Source organism: Camelus dromedarius, chromosome 4 (assembly GCF_036321535.1).
Source record: "Camelus dromedarius isolate mCamDro1 chromosome 4, mCamDro1.pat, whole genome shotgun sequence".
Lineage (NCBI taxonomy): Eukaryota > Metazoa > Chordata > Mammalia > Artiodactyla > Camelidae > Camelus > Camelus dromedarius.
This window is the reverse complement of record NC_087439.1, coordinates 42,009,089-42,024,920: the sequence shown is the minus strand read 5'-3', so window position 1 is coordinate 42,024,920 and position 15,832 is coordinate 42,009,089. Positions and strand designations below refer to the sequence as shown.

At 35.3% G+C, this 15,832-nt stretch overlaps 1 protein-coding gene across 1 annotated transcript in view; it reads left to right on the top strand.

Moving 5' to 3' along the window:
- The window catches only part of SCN1A (sodium voltage-gated channel alpha subunit 1), a 117,766-nt gene extending 102,167 nt beyond the window's left edge, over positions 1–15,599 (top strand). Inside the window, exons 22-27 of the mRNA XM_064484878.1 lie at positions 2,499–2,780; positions 5,211–5,264; positions 6,834–6,971; positions 8,770–8,874; positions 10,435–10,705; positions 12,803–15,599. Of these exons, the coding sequence (XP_064340948.1) occupies positions 2,499–2,780; positions 5,211–5,264; positions 6,834–6,971; positions 8,770–8,874; positions 10,435–10,705; positions 12,803–13,980 (2,028 nt within the window). The 3' untranslated portion in view covers positions 13,981–15,599. The remainder of the gene's footprint in view (positions 1–2,498; positions 2,781–5,210; positions 5,265–6,833; positions 6,972–8,769; positions 8,875–10,434; positions 10,706–12,802) is intronic.
- Positions 15,600–15,832: the final 233 nt, after the last annotated feature.

Below are 15,832 nucleotides of genomic sequence, written 5' to 3'. Positions count from 1 at the left end.
GGAGAATTATTGAGGTAGAGGAGAAGGAACTAGAGGCCACGGCTAGTCTGTGTTCTGAACTTAACCCGCCTGAGCCTCAGATGAAAACACAATAGTAAATTATCTCCATAGTCCTGTCCGGTGCTGGAATTCTGATTCTTGAATTCAAAAGAGGAAACATCTCTAACTTGGAGGCTAACCTGAGGGGTGGGACGGACTCTGTGACAGAAGTGTTGCTTGGTCTACAGCTTGTGAGAAGAATGAGTACGTCAGAAGGGGAGATATTGGATGAGTAATTACAAAGGAAAAGGCATCTCAGTTCTCTGGCACTGTTATTAGCAGGGGTAATTATATTAGTTGGATGGGTATGAAGGCTTGGTGGCTCAGGAAGTTAAAACTAGAAATGTAGATTGAGGAGTGATTTGAACATCAAGGTAAGAAAAATATTTGATAATCAGTGGGAAGGCATTAAATAATTTTAAATGAGACTTGAAGAAGATTAATTCATCTTACATGAATTAAAGGAAGGAGAAAGTTAGACTCTGAAAACAGTACAAGTATGTACTAATAGGTGTCAGAACTAGAATGATGACCTGTGAAAGTGGAGAAGTGACAGAGGTGAGAATGGTTCTGAAGAAACAAGTGTGAAACCTACAGATTGATGTGACCAGAATTCAAGAAATAGGCATAGGTTACCAGTGTTCTGCTCTTGCCCTAACTTGGCTGTTACAGGTAAAAACATGCATTTTAACGTATACTTTGTGTATACACAGTAGAAACAGCTTTTTAATCTGGATAGCAGGCAAAATATTTGGAAAAGGGGGGAAATAAATAATAACTTTTTTAAATCTTGCATCCAAAGGAAATCTAAGTGTATCCACACATTTGAAGTGAAGTAAAAAACAAAGATTTATTCATTCCGTTGTGTGAATGCAGACAGCCAAATGAGATAAAGTGAGGAACCATGTGTCCGCTTGGTAGGCTGCATCACCCATATTGCAAGGATCTGCCTAGAATATTCAGCTGGCTTGGTTTTTTCATTATCATTCCCCTCTGTCATTAATGGATTAATTATTTCCCTTGGCCCACTTATGACACTGTACTGTAACCCCAGGAGGCCTAGAGTTCTTTACAGATTTTAAAAGGGCTCAGAAGCATAAGGAATGGCTTCATTGGCTTCATCTATTCTTTTATTCAGACAAGCAGTCAAAAAATTTGTTCTAAAAATTCATTGTTATGGCAGGGCAGGTGGGTATATCTCAGTGGTAGAGCACATGCTTAGCATGCATGAGGTCTAGGTTCAATCCCCAGTAACTCCATTAAAAAAAATTACGAATCAATCCTTAATCACTATGGTGTATACCAGAAATAAACACAACATTGTAAATCGACTATGTGCCAAAAAAATACATCAGTATCAAATGGCAGAGAGGAGATACTTCGATGTCTGTTGTTTATTTGAGATCACATTGACAAGAATGATAGAAGTTCAGAGGTAGAATTCAACTTAGTGATGAATGTTCAAGTCTTAGGCATCCTCTGCTACTTAGCAGCATTTTAGGGCCTGTCTTTATCTCTCTCTTAGCTACTCATATGCAGCTCCAATGGGAACTGTAGAGGTGGAGGCAAGGACAGGCATCCCCACAGGGTTGCTAAATAGAAAAATTCAGATTTTTAATTTGTGATCCAGAAATAAAGATAAGAGGGGGGAAAATGCTTCCATTAAAAAAAAAAAAAAAAGAAGAAGAAGAGTAGATAATTATTTGATCCATAACTTGATGTAATCACATCAGATTTGGGAACTGTCATCCCAAATATGACATCTCTTCTTTTCTTCTTTTCCTAAGAAACTGATTTCAATTATGTTTCATTTAAAATAAGTTTATCAAATTAAACTCAGTAAATGAAACAACTGATATGACTGGAGCTTGAAATAAACGATGTGATGATCTAATGAAATACATAATGCTAAATTGTCTTGCTTCTTATGCAAAAATTATTAGTCATAGCAATGCATGAATAATTAAGGACAAAATTATATTAGGTATTTAATTATATTTTTATCTTTATACATCTAAATTTTTAGTTTATTAAAATATACTGGTCAAATAAACCCCTATGCCAATATTTTAGTTTCATTCTTTAATAAATTGCCCTTTTTAATGAGTTAATCTTCTCTGTTAGGATTTCTTACTTCTCCTTTTCTAGTAAACAAATTTTCTGTCTTCATCTGGCAGCAGATTCCTCTAATTTTGCTTTTCCTTTAAACTTTTCATACTTCCTCTTCTCAGTTTTAAAACTTTTTTTTGTTATATTGTCTATATTTGTTTCTGTAAATGTATTGCTTAAGAAAGAATGTATTTCATCTTAAGACTTTTTTACTTTGCTTTTAAATATCCTAGAATAGTCTTGATAGTAAAAAAAAAAATTAGAAAGGCTAAAGATTACTAGGGGAATTTTTTTTTTAAATTTTAATCAATAAGAATTCTGACTTTTCTTTTTTTCCATTTGTGTATTAGGTGGTTGTGAATGCCCTTTTAGGAGCAATTCCATCCATCATGAATGTGCTTCTGGTTTGTCTTATATTCTGGCTAATTTTCAGCATCATGGGCGTAAATTTGTTTGCTGGCAAATTCTACCACTGTGTTAACACCACAACTGGTGACATGTTTGACATCGAAGAAGTGAATAATCATTCTGATTGCCTAATACTGATAGAAAGAAATGAGACTGCCCGATGGAAAAATGTGAAAGTAAACTTTGATAATGTAGGATTTGGGTATCTCTCTTTGCTTCAAGTTGTAAGTGAACACTCTTTTCTCTGAAATGTGTTTATTGTTTGGAGTAATAGCAAAGTAATGAGTGCAAAATAAATGTTATCAATACCCCCCCCAAAAAGTATGACATACAGCTATTATTTAGTTACTAAGAAGAAAGTTTATAATATATTTCCTTTTTTCTAATTTTGATTCATTAGTGCAAGTTGATGAGCCCAGTGGGTAGAAATGTCAGTATATGTAAGCAGTGCAGACAGTTAATAGTGGCCAGGTATTTTAGTTCTTTCCAAAGTTCTTCTCTTTCTTCTCATATTTCTCTCTCTTCCCACATGAACTAGATTAATAAATCAATGCATTTGCTATTATTTCTTCCTGTTGCAATTGGAAAGCTTGTTTCACTGACGGATCACCCCCCACCAAACACACACACACACACACACACACACACACACACACACACCTGATTGGATTGCAACTAACTGGCAGTATTAACTGCTAGTGAGTTGTGTCATTTAGATTGAAGATTGGGGAAGGCTATTTAGGTTTTAGGTTAAGTCCTCATAGTGAGATGGAAATAATACCAGGTGACACTGAGACACAGAAATGAAATCCAAGCACTTGTCTCACCCCCAATGACTTTGCAGTATAATTACTTAAGGTCTTTTTTTCCCCTAAATATTAATGTTTTCACTACTGGGTCTCCAAGACTGATTTATGCAAAAGAAAATAGTTTACAGTTTATAAAAACGCCAAAGATGGTGGCCTCTTAAACATTTCCATTTGATGCTGCTTCTGGCTGCAGCTGCATCACAGCAAAGCAGTGGATAAAAAGAGTTCAGATTGTTTGGAAAACATTATAAAAATACTGTTCTATTTTGGCCACTGAAAACACAGCTTAAAAAAGAAAAAGCTGTATAAGTTCTTTTCTGTGGTTCTATAGAGTCTTTAGGGCAGAAATCGATTTCGTTTCACTGGGGTTATGTTTTCCATTGTTCAGCCAGGAGACTAAGCCAGCACAGAAACTTGCACTGGTCAAAACCCTCTTGCATCTCTATCGGAGATGTCGGTACTGTGATTCCTTTAAAGTTTTTTCCACCTTCTTGTTAGAAATTCTTATTTCTCTCATAGATGTTTCTGACTTATGCCGAATGCTCATGCAGTTAAAATAGAGATTTAAAAAAATCTGGCGAGTATGATATAAATATAGTCGATACATGATGTTATTTCCTTGGGCGCTTATCCTCACCCTTAACTAATAGTCACACTTGTAAATATCACTAATGTATATCACTTCCTCCATAAAACTGAGAAAGAAAAATTTAAAATTTCAAGCAACCCCTTAAAAGGCTAAACAATTCTGAAAAGATAGGGTAAAGATCCTGTGCGAAGCCATTAAATAAATCTTGCTACTAAAGAAACTCTAAAGTACCGATTTATACTTGGTTTTATACAGAATCATGTCTCTGTTGATTAGCAATTCATTGAAATGGTTCCTTGAATCACTTTGTTCTGTTCCTGTACCTAGTATGTAATGAACTTGTTCTATCATTGACCTCAGCCACTGACACATTCAACATTTCCCTTTTTGATATACAAATAGGTTCTGTTTCCTAGCTAAGAATCATTACTTTCTCTTCACTGCCATGACAAGCACCCTTAACTTGGCTTTCTTCCTCTTCACAAGAGCTAGTGTAATAGCAACAAAGATGTGTTGAGATACAGATGCTGAAAGCTTTGCTAGACTTGCTCACTAAGCAACGAATCCTCACAGGCCCACAGGGCTCAAAACTCGTGTCCTAGAACAAATAACAAGTTACTATAAGTTATTAGACTTGAGAATACCAAATGTTTACTGTACTATTTTCCACTTTTATTACCCAAATGAACTCACTTTCATCAAAAACTACAGAGGAGAAAGTGGAACATAGGATTATTTCTAGGTGTTACGCTTCAGAATTCTTAAAATGTTAGTTACAACTCTGACTTTTTGTATACCTGTATGATCCTTACAGTATTACAATGAAGAGGAATCTTACACTTTCAGTCACTTTGATCACCTTGCAGGTAGATTTCAGTGGATGATCATCAGGTCTAAGTTGTAATTGTTTTGCTGCTGCAAACATTGCCGAGTGTGTTGGCATTTGTAAATCTTTCTAAAACTATTCCACCAAATTTTGATAGCACTTTACATTGCATGATTCCTTTAATTCTGAAGAATTGAGAAGTACTTGTGAATTGGTTATCAAGCAGGAGGATATACCAGAGGATGATTTTGCTCATTATATGATCTAGAAATGAAAAGATTTATTGAGATAGTGTTGGTCCAAAATCCATGTAAACTTTGTTTTAAGATATCTTTCCAAAATGTTCCTTTTTAAGAAATATGGATATTTATTAAACATCAAGTCTGAATTATTTTTACTCCAAGTAAAACATGCATATCCTTTTTAATAGGCCACCTTTAAGGGATGGATGGATATAATGTACGCAGCTGTTGATTCACGAAATGTAAGTATTCTTTATATCCGAAGTCTTTTCATAATGTTGATTAGGTGTTAAAATTAATTTGAGCATAGCAACTGAATGGAATGATTCTACAATGATTTATTTTAAAGTAAAAATATGACTCAGATTAATATTCAAATAGAGCAATATTTATCAGAAAGATCTTACTAAGATATATCAAAACATAAATTATGGTGAAAGTCTAAGTAAAGTAACACATGCTTATTTTTAATAACTAACAAATATCCTTCTATTAAATATTTTTCTATTTTGTTTCCTTTTTATTCACCAATTATATAATCAATAATTATTTTGGCAAGCTGGAGCAAATGTGAAGAGATACATGATTGTCATCAGTAGTTGAATGTATATTTACCCTCCATATTTGACAAGTTAGAGAATTTGTCTAGACAGCCTTATATTTTTCTAACAGCCTTATACTTTTGTACTTTAAAATTCGTTCTTTTGTATGATAAAAACAATCCATAAATTTACTGGAGTCTTTACCGATACTATTATCACTTCCATGATCAACAGTTTCCTTTAAGTTTATACCACCTAAGACCCACTTTTTTGATCTCTCCTACAACAGCCTCTTTCAGGCTTCAAAAGATGAGAATTGAAATCCATGCTCCTTCCAACTCTGCTCTTCAAAACTTTGTAAAATTTAGTATTTTCTCTTTATCTTTTCATTCTGAAATCGCATCTGTTTAGTCTCTCGTTATAAGGAATGACCTTTGTCCTGTCATCTTCAAATTGACCTGATAGAGCTCACTTTTCTCTTTCTTGATGTGCATTTCCCATAAATGGCTTTAGTTTTATGTTGGGTTCCTTTCTAATATCCCCCAGAGTTGAGTTATTTCTGTTACTTACTATTTTGTTGTGTGTTTGGTTGATTTTAAATTCTGCTGTCTTTAGGACATGAATCTATTAAGGCACTCACTATCTATAGTGACTCCTTTACCTCTTTAATCAGTGGTAAATAAGTGTACTTACTTACCATAAGTACCACCTAGAGATTAAATTATCAGTTGAGGATTTAGAAGATGCAGTGTATAGTTGTATCTACTCAATTTGAAAAATTCAGTGTTATAATGTTGAAGGCAGGATGCCAAACACCTAAATAAGTAACTCAATTATTGTTTGCTAAATAAATTCATGCATGTACAAATGATTGTTTCCAAACATAATCTATACACATTTGTTGATGTAAAATTTTTTCACTAGTAATTTTTAAACTATTAAAATGTAGTACCTTAAAAATTGCAAAATTTAGCACACTGCTGTCTAAATGGCAAGATATTAGTTGTATTTATAGTTAGAAAAAATACATTCAGTCATAGTAATTGTACTTTTCACATTAAAATACCCCATTTTTCACATGAAAAATCATCCTAAAGACTAATTTCAGAGACTTTTTTTTTTACAGGTAGCTGATTTAGAGAGGAAAAAAGGAAAAGTACTGCTTAAGTATTACCAGAAATTTTTCTTTTTTATTCTTGTGGAAAAGCACCAATGACTTCCAGCATCAAAATGTACTGTAATATTTTACAAAATATCTTCCTTTGGTAGGTGGAACTCCAGCCGAAGTATGAGGAAAGTCTATACATGTATCTTTACTTTGTTATTTTCATCATCTTTGGGTCCTTCTTCACCCTGAACCTGTTTATTGGTGTCATCATAGATAATTTCAACCAGCAAAAAAAGAAGATAAGTATTTCTAATATTTTCTCTCCCACTAAAATAATAAATGATTTGAAACATTTTCTCTACCAAGTGAATATTTTAGAATCTATTTTTTTATCCTTCCCCTCTGCCATTCACTACCCATCTCTTTCAGGAGATAGAAAGCCAGGAATGACTGTGTCCCATATTCCTGTGCATGGGTTCCAAACCTCTTCCTCTTCAAAAAAATCACGGAACCACATTTTCTCTTTTGAAAGAGAATAATTAAAAAAGAACTCAGGCATATGCCTCTTTCCCAAAGTCAACTTGTTATTTTATTCCTTACAACTTCCCTCCTTAAAATATATTTTCTAGTGAAAACTCTTAGAATCTTTGCAATAAATCAGGCAGGATGTCTGAGCTTCTTCTAGTGTTTCTTTTTATAATTTTTGTCCCTTATTGGTTTCTTTTGTTTATTCACACTTCTCCATGATATGTAATTATAAATGATCAGTTCCAGTGTTGAATTGAACAGCTCTTTATTTTATTAATTATTATCATTATTAAACCCATTTTATCGTCCTGATCATATATGCACATGATCAAAACCACAGACAGTAAAGAATTACCATTGCTTGGAAGTAACCACTATTTGCATTTTATGTTTTTCTGTTCAGACTTTTTCTACACATACCCTTATTATTGAATTATTTTACCTATAATTATGAATTCTTTTTTACTTAAATATTTTCCTATTTTGTTAAGTCTTCATATATTCATTATCAGTGCCTGGTCAAAAGTCTTTGTGCCAAAAAAAAAAATTAAGCCTTTAATTATTTCCTTAAGATAAATTCCTAGAGGAAGGTATTTTGTTTTCCCAAAATAACATGCCTACTCATACTCCCAATAACGACATGTGGATGTGCTCATGTCACTGCTGCTTCACTAGCATTAAATGTTCTGTTTTTTAATACTTGATATTTGATAAATGAAAATTGTATTTAATTTGAATTTTTATGTCTTTTATTACTAGTAGGTTTGAATACATTTTCAAGGGCTTTTTTGGCCATTTCTTTTTTTCCTCTGTGTACTGATCATCTCATTTGCTCAGTATGTTTTCTTCTTACACAATGAGTGTTTGCATTGTAGGGGATGCTTTCTCTAGAGAACATCTCTGCCCCATCCCCTTTTATTATTATCAACATTGTTCTGTTGTCACTATCAAGCTCTTTCATTTCACTTATGAACCTGAGTTCCAATCCTCTGTACCTACTGGCCTATCACATACCTTCTGTACATATGACATCTGACTTTTCCCTTAACTTATCTACCAACTTGTCCAGCTTCCTTTCTATTCTTTTGCTCTAATTCTTGGCAGAGTGAAAGTGGCTTTCAATGAGTAACTCAAAACCGTCATGCAATACTTACTCTGATTTTTTACTATATATGAATAAGAAAATCGTTGTCTTTAACTTCAGAAAGGCAGTATGTATAGTGCAAGGAACCAAGTATTTAGTATCTCAGTGAACCAAATTTTACCACTCACTGAGTGTATGGACTTGGTTAAAATACTTAACCCCTAGTTTCTGGGATTTTTTTCCTCTGTTAAATAATAATGAAAATAAGAAAGTCAGTTTTGGATGGTTGTGAGAAATGAATCAGATTATAGTACCTAAAAACTGGTTTTAATGTTTCAAATTTAAAATTCCAGGCATAATTATACTAATTGGTTGAATTTTGCATTGCCTTTTTTAACTGTCCCTTTCCTATTTTAAGTTTAACATTGAAAAACTATGTGCAAAGGGACACAGTTTTAATCAATTTTGATTTTTCTTTTCTATACTTCGGAGGTCAAGACATCTTTATGACAGAAGAACAGAAGAAATACTATAATGCAATGAAAAAATTAGGATCAAAAAAGCCACAGAAGCCTATACCTCGACCAGGAGTAAGAAATACCAAATGATGTGGGGGGAAAAAATACACAAAAACAAAAACTTGCATGGATTTTCTCACAGAAGAGATAGCAGCTAACATTTTCAGCAGCAAAGATTTCTTCCGCTTTTAGAGCATCATTAATTTATACCTCTTATGGTAATGGTAAAATTTTTTAAAAAGGGAGAGGCCAAAAAGAAAACAAAGAAACAGAAAATGCACCGTTATCTTCAAGGCATTTAGAATGTCACAACTGGAATCCAAACGGCATGGCGAAGTTCACATAGACAGTGTGATATGCACAAGAAATTTGATCATGTAACTCAAGGGTGGTTGCTGAGTGATGTTAGGGAGAGGGGTGAATCTTGGATGGGGTTAAAAAAAATGTACTTTTCTGCTAGGTTAACAAGTTGATGAAGTATTGAGTGAAATAACACCTTAGTTCTATTTTATTTGTCATTGGAGGTATTGGGTATTTCAGAGAAGGAAGGTGTTCCAGTCTCTGCTATTCATATATATGACTACAAAGTTAGAAATTACAAATGTCTACAGAAGTCAGAGTCAATAAATACAATTCATGATGATAAATAACAAACGTCATGTTTCTATGAGGAACCAACCAAACTACCACTGTGAAATGGAGAAGCGTTATCCCATGCTGTGTTGATGTTTATGATGATGATATGTGAGGTTAAAATAATTTCTGGGGCGTACTGAGGAATAAAATATTAATGAACACTCTGTTCATTCATACTCATATCGTGCTAGCCAAAAGTTGCCTTCTTGAGAATGTTAAGGCTCTGTTAATCCTTAACATTGGAAGTAGGAATGTGTATGGGAAAAATGTAAGATAGAAGATATCCTCAAAGTTCCTGAGGGGCCAAGGGAAATGGGCCAGGCAGTGGCCTGCAGTAAATGACAGTGGCAGAACCGGGGTGGGCAAAACCACAGATTAGTGACAAGGGACATGCGTTTTTGACATCCAAGTGTAAGGAATGTCATTCTGGTCTGATTATCCCTGTGTAGACTCAGCATTCTGTATGTGACAATGTCAGCAAAGACCGTTTGATGGAAGAACATCAGTACTGACACACATGGACTTTAAATGCATAATGTTCTAGGTGTGTCATGGAAATCCCAAGTTCCCCATAACAATTCTTTGACAAGAAAGCAAATGGAATGTTAATAGATACTTTATTTTGAAACTGCTTTATGGTCCAACTGATCATTGGAAATTCTGATAAAACAAAATTGAGCAGGTTTCTTAACTTCTTGTAATTTTAATACATTAATATGCATTTTGTGCCTCTCAGAGAAATATATAGTATGCAATGTTTCTTATCAGAAATCCGCTTTTCACAAGGGATTGTTATTCTGTGGACTACATACTGGTAAATACAATTTAGTTAACTAAATTTAAAAAATTAATGGGCTATAAGTCATCTTTTACAAAACTCAGGGCCAGTGATTCCTATGTACAATACTAGACAGTCAGTGCAAAAAGTACTTATGCAGAAGATAATATGTACAAGAAAACTTCTGTGTTGCTAAAAGCATTTCTGTTTCTCTACAGAACAAATTTCAAGGAATGGTCTTTGACTTTGTAACCAGACAAGTCTTTGACATAAGCATCATGATTCTCATCTGTCTCAACATGGTCACAATGATGGTGGAAACTGATGACCAGAGTGAATATGTGACGAGCATTTTGTCACGCATCAACCTGGTGTTCATTGTGCTGTTCACTGGAGAGTGTGTGTTGAAGCTCATCTCCCTCCGACATTATTATTTTACCATAGGCTGGAATATTTTTGATTTTGTGGTTGTCATTCTCTCCATTGTAGGTAAGAAGTATTGCACATCTCTTAAGTTCCGCTCAATAAAAGTAAAAGTTGGAACAATTAAGTTTAAATTAGAGGTCATCCCACCACTCAGAGAAAACCACTGTAAAAATTTTTGTTGTATTTCACTCAAGTGTGTCTGTCTTTCTTACAAAATGAGGCTCCTGCTATACCTAGAGTATTGTATCTTATTCTACCCATTTTAGACTAGATATATTATTTGTCAATATAGTAGAGTCTCATTCATTTGAACTAGAAATGTGCTATGAACTAAGATAAAAATGCTTTTGACATGTTGAGATGGAATAGTCTCTAAAATATCCAGACAGCTCTCTTGAAAAGAGGACTAGGAATTTAATCTGGTCCTCAAGAGAGGCAGTGCATCAGACATAGAGTCATTAGTATGCAGAAAGGAGTGGAAGCTCGTGGCAAATAAGGAAGAGGATAGAGTGAAAAGAGAATAAGGCTCAGAACAAAATGTCAGCAAATGCAGGTGGTAGGTTCTTTAATGCAGCAGATCAGAGATTTTCTAAATTATCTTGAAATGGGTTTGTAGTAATGATGCAGAGAAGAAGTGATATAGCGTGGAACATCATTTTATCATTCATTCCCTTCAAAGCCTGAAATGTTAAACAGGTCACATGAGCAATATAGCTCATCTCATTAAAGATACAGCTCTAGCTCCAGTAAAGAAGTCTGCCTGTGAGCCTAAGATATTCATTCTTCCTAAACCAGGTGATATGAGTGGGTCAGTATTTTACCATCTAATATGGGGCATCTCTGTTGGGCAGCTCTTTATGCCATTTGCCCCTCCAAAAAGTTAAGCTTATATCCAACTCATGTGTTGTCATTAATTCCCACACTAATCTGTGGTGTAATCAGTTGTGAATAGGATACTTAGCTGCATTCACCTCTGTTTCTCTCACTGTCTCCTCCCCACCACACACATGTACACACACTTTTTACAGAATGAGTTAGTGTAACTCAGAAATACTTGGTTTCTTGAGCTCCTCTTCATCTCAATTATTATTTCATTATTTAAAAGGCAACTGGAGAAAGAAGCTTTAAAGAAGAAAACTGAGAGACCAATGCCAGACACAGGAAACCAGAAGGAGCATCAGCTTAAAACCTTTTAGAAATGCACCAGAGCACATATAAAAATATGTAAGAATATTATAGTCGAAGCTTAGGGAAGCATCAAGTTCATGGAGAGATGACAATAGCATTAAAAGCTACAGATACTTTTAGATGCATAAGGACTGAATAGAGGGTATATGATTTAGCAGGTTCAGAAAAAAATTATATTAATTATATTCATATAAACATGTATTTATACTGTTGGCTACTACTCTTCAGACAGACTTGAGAATTTTTTTACTTATTTTGTTAGATTCAGTCTTGGGATTTTGTGTAAGGTAAAAATAGTCTAGAGCTGTTCCCTCAAATTAAAAAGGTACTATAAAATCCTTATTGAATTGAACATTGTCTTAGTCACCTCAGATTGCCATAATAAATTACCACAGACTGGGTGACTTAAACAAGAGAAACGTATCTTCTCACAGTTCTGGAGGCCAGAAGTCCAAGTCAAGGTGCCAGTGTGGTGGGTTTCCGACGAGAGCCATCTTCCTGGCTGGTAGATGGCTGTCTTCTCACTATGTCCTCCAGGCCAGGGAGAAAGAGAGAGCAAGCTCTCTAGTGTCTTCTCTCTTAAGAGCACTAATCCTATTGAGAGCTCCAGCCTCATGACCTCATCTAAACTTAATTATCTCCCAAAGCCCTATCTCCAAATACCACCACCTTAAGGAGTCAGGGCTTTAACGTATGAATTTAGGGGGAAGACACAATTTAGTCCATAGCAAATACTGAGTCAAATTTAATGCTGAATGTCAAAATTAAGGTTTATTTATAAAATGTAATATATATGTGTGTGTGTGTGTGTATATATATACATATATATATATGTAATATGTTTGTCACATTTAAGATTAGGTAACTCAATTTTAGTACTCTGAACTTTACCTTGGAGCTTTAACAGATATTTGAGTATTATTTTAATGGATAACTTCTTCACTGGTTGATACTCTCATTTTTTATCCATAGGCATGTTTCTGGCTGAGCTGATAGAGAAATATTTTGTGTCCCCTACCCTGTTCCGAGTGATCCGTCTCGCCAGGATTGGCCGAATCCTGCGTCTGATCAAAGGGGCGAAGGGGATCCGCACGCTGCTCTTTGCTTTGATGATGTCCCTTCCTGCGCTGTTTAACATCGGCCTCCTGCTCTTCCTGGTCATGTTCATCTACGCCATCTTTGGCATGTCCAACTTCGCCTATGTTAAGAGGGAAGTTGGAATTGATGACATGTTCAACTTTGAGACCTTCGGCAACAGCATGATCTGCCTGTTCCAGATCACCACCTCTGCTGGCTGGGATGGGTTGCTAGCACCTATTCTCAACAGTAAACCACCCGACTGTGACCCTAATAAAGTTAACCCTGGCAGCTCAGTTAAGGGAGACTGTGGGAACCCCTCTGTTGGGATTTTCTTTTTTGTCAGTTACATCATCATATCGTTTCTGGTTGTGGTGAACATGTACATTGCTGTCATCCTGGAGAACTTCAGTGTTGCTACTGAAGAAAGTGCAGAGCCCCTGAGTGAGGATGACTTTGAGATGTTCTACGAGGTTTGGGAGAAGTTTGATCCGGATGCCACCCAGTTCATGGAATTTGAAAAACTGTCTCAGTTTGCAGCTGCTCTTGAACCTCCCCTCAATCTGCCACAACCGAACAAACTCCAGCTTATTGCCATGGATTTGCCCATGGTAAGTGGTGACCGAATCCACTGTCTTGACATCTTATTTGCTTTTACGAAGCGGGTTCTAGGGGAGAGTGGAGAGATGGACGCTCTTCGAATACAGATGGAAGATCGATTCATGGCTTCCAACCCATCAAAGGTCTCCTATCAGCCAATAACTACAACTTTAAAAAGAAAACAAGAGGAGGTGTCCGCTGTTATTATTCAGCGTGCTTACAGGCGCCACCTTTTAAAACGAACTGTAAAACAAGCTTCATTTACGTATAATAAAAATAAAATCAAAGGTGGGGCTAATCTTCTTGTAAAAGAAGACATGATAATTGACCGAATAAATGAAAACTCTATTACAGAAAAAACTGATCTGACCATGTCCACAGCAGCTTGTCCACCCTCCTATGATCGGGTAACAAAGCCAATTGTGGAGAAACACGAGCAGGAAGGCAAAGATGAAAAAGCCAAAGGCAAGTAAACAAAAAATAAATAAAAATCACCGGGTGACAAATTGTTTACAGCCTGTGAAGGTGATGTATTTTTGTCAACAGGACTCCTTAGGAGGTCAATGCCAAACTGACTGTTTTTACACACGTCTACTTAAGGTCAGTGCCTACAATCAGACAGTGACCCCTTGTCGGAAAACTGTGACTCTGTGTAAAGGGGAGACGACCTTGACAGGAGGTTACTGTTCTCACTACCAGCTGACACTGCTGAAGACGAGAGACAAAATGGCTACTCAGACTGTAGGGACCAGTTCAAAGGGGTGCAAACCTAGAATCTGGGGGTTGTCAAACATGAAACACTTTAGTGTAGTAATTGTATCCACTCTTTGCATTTCAACTGCCACATTTGTCACATTTTTACAAAATCTGTTAGTGGATTCATTTTTTTTTTAGTCCATATGTTGTCTATTGTATGTGACTATTTTTGTAAATGGGGTTTCTGTTGGGAAATAGGCAAAAGGACCTCTTTAACAGGTATGCCACGGGGGTTATGGCAAACACACGGCCCTCCCATCTGCATAAAGACATGGTTTGCATGAGGGCATGCTACACTAGAGATCATGCATGAAAAAAAGTCACAAAGAAAACAATGAGTTCTGAAATTCCATCCATGTTTCTGGGAGGGTAATTAGGTGATGATTGGAGGTGCTTTGCTGATCTTGTTTTGTCAAATCCAGCCCCTAGGCCAAGTCCATCATTTTGGGTGGGTAGCCCATTAAATCTTAGCAGGTGCAAACTTTGCTCAAATGTCTGGAGTCGTAAGTGTTATGTTTCTGTTTATTGTATTTAAAAAACTGAAGAATGAGCATTGCTCCCCACTGAAAGACGGAAATGACCAAAAGAACCCTTTATAAATTTCTGCTTAGTCCTGCACTTTGTTTAGCCATCTTCAGCTCAGCAAGGTTGACAACGTATATGCTAATGAAATGCTATTTATTATGTAAATAGTCATTTTACCCTGTGGTGCACGTTTGAGCAAACAAATAATGACCTAAGCACAGTATTTATTGCATCAAATATGTACCACAAGAAATGTAGAGTGCAAGCTTTACACAGGTAATATAATGTACTCTGTACCATTATAGGTAGTTTGGATGCTATCAATGCATGTTTCTATTACCATGCTGCTGTATCAGGTTTCTCCCACTGCTCAGAATCTCATATGAGAAACCATATGTCAGTGGTAAAGTCAAGGAAATTGTTCAACAGATCTCATTTCTTTAACTCATTAAGCAATAGTTTGCAGCACTTTAACAGCTTTTTGGTTGTTTTTAATTTTAAGTGGATAACATATGGTGTATAGCCCGACTGTACAGACATGTTAAAAAAAAAAACAAACCCACTGCTTAACCTGTTAAAATGTGTTTAGAATTTTCTAAGCAAATATAAATACTGTAAAAAAAAAAGTCATTTTATTTTATTTTTCAGCATTATGTACATAAATATGAAGAGGAAATTATCTTAAGATTGATACCACGATCACTTTCTTACTTTCTGTCCATAGTACTTTTTCATGGAAGAAATTTGCTAAATAAGAAATGAAAACAAGACTGGGTAGTTGTACATTGCTGCTTTTTTATTACATTTGCTAATTTTAGATTATTTCATAATTTTAAAGGGCAAAAATAGGTTCACAACTTTCATCCAAATTATGCTTTGCAATTGGATAAAGGTATAAATTTTTATTACATTTTTGGTAGTGCCTACACTAACTGATTGAAGGTAGTTCTTATTTTTTCATTTTTGTCCTTTTTTCCTAACTTCTGTTTATGTTTTCATTTCTTTGGAGTCAGGCTGCTCTAGACTGCTCTAAATATGTGAGTT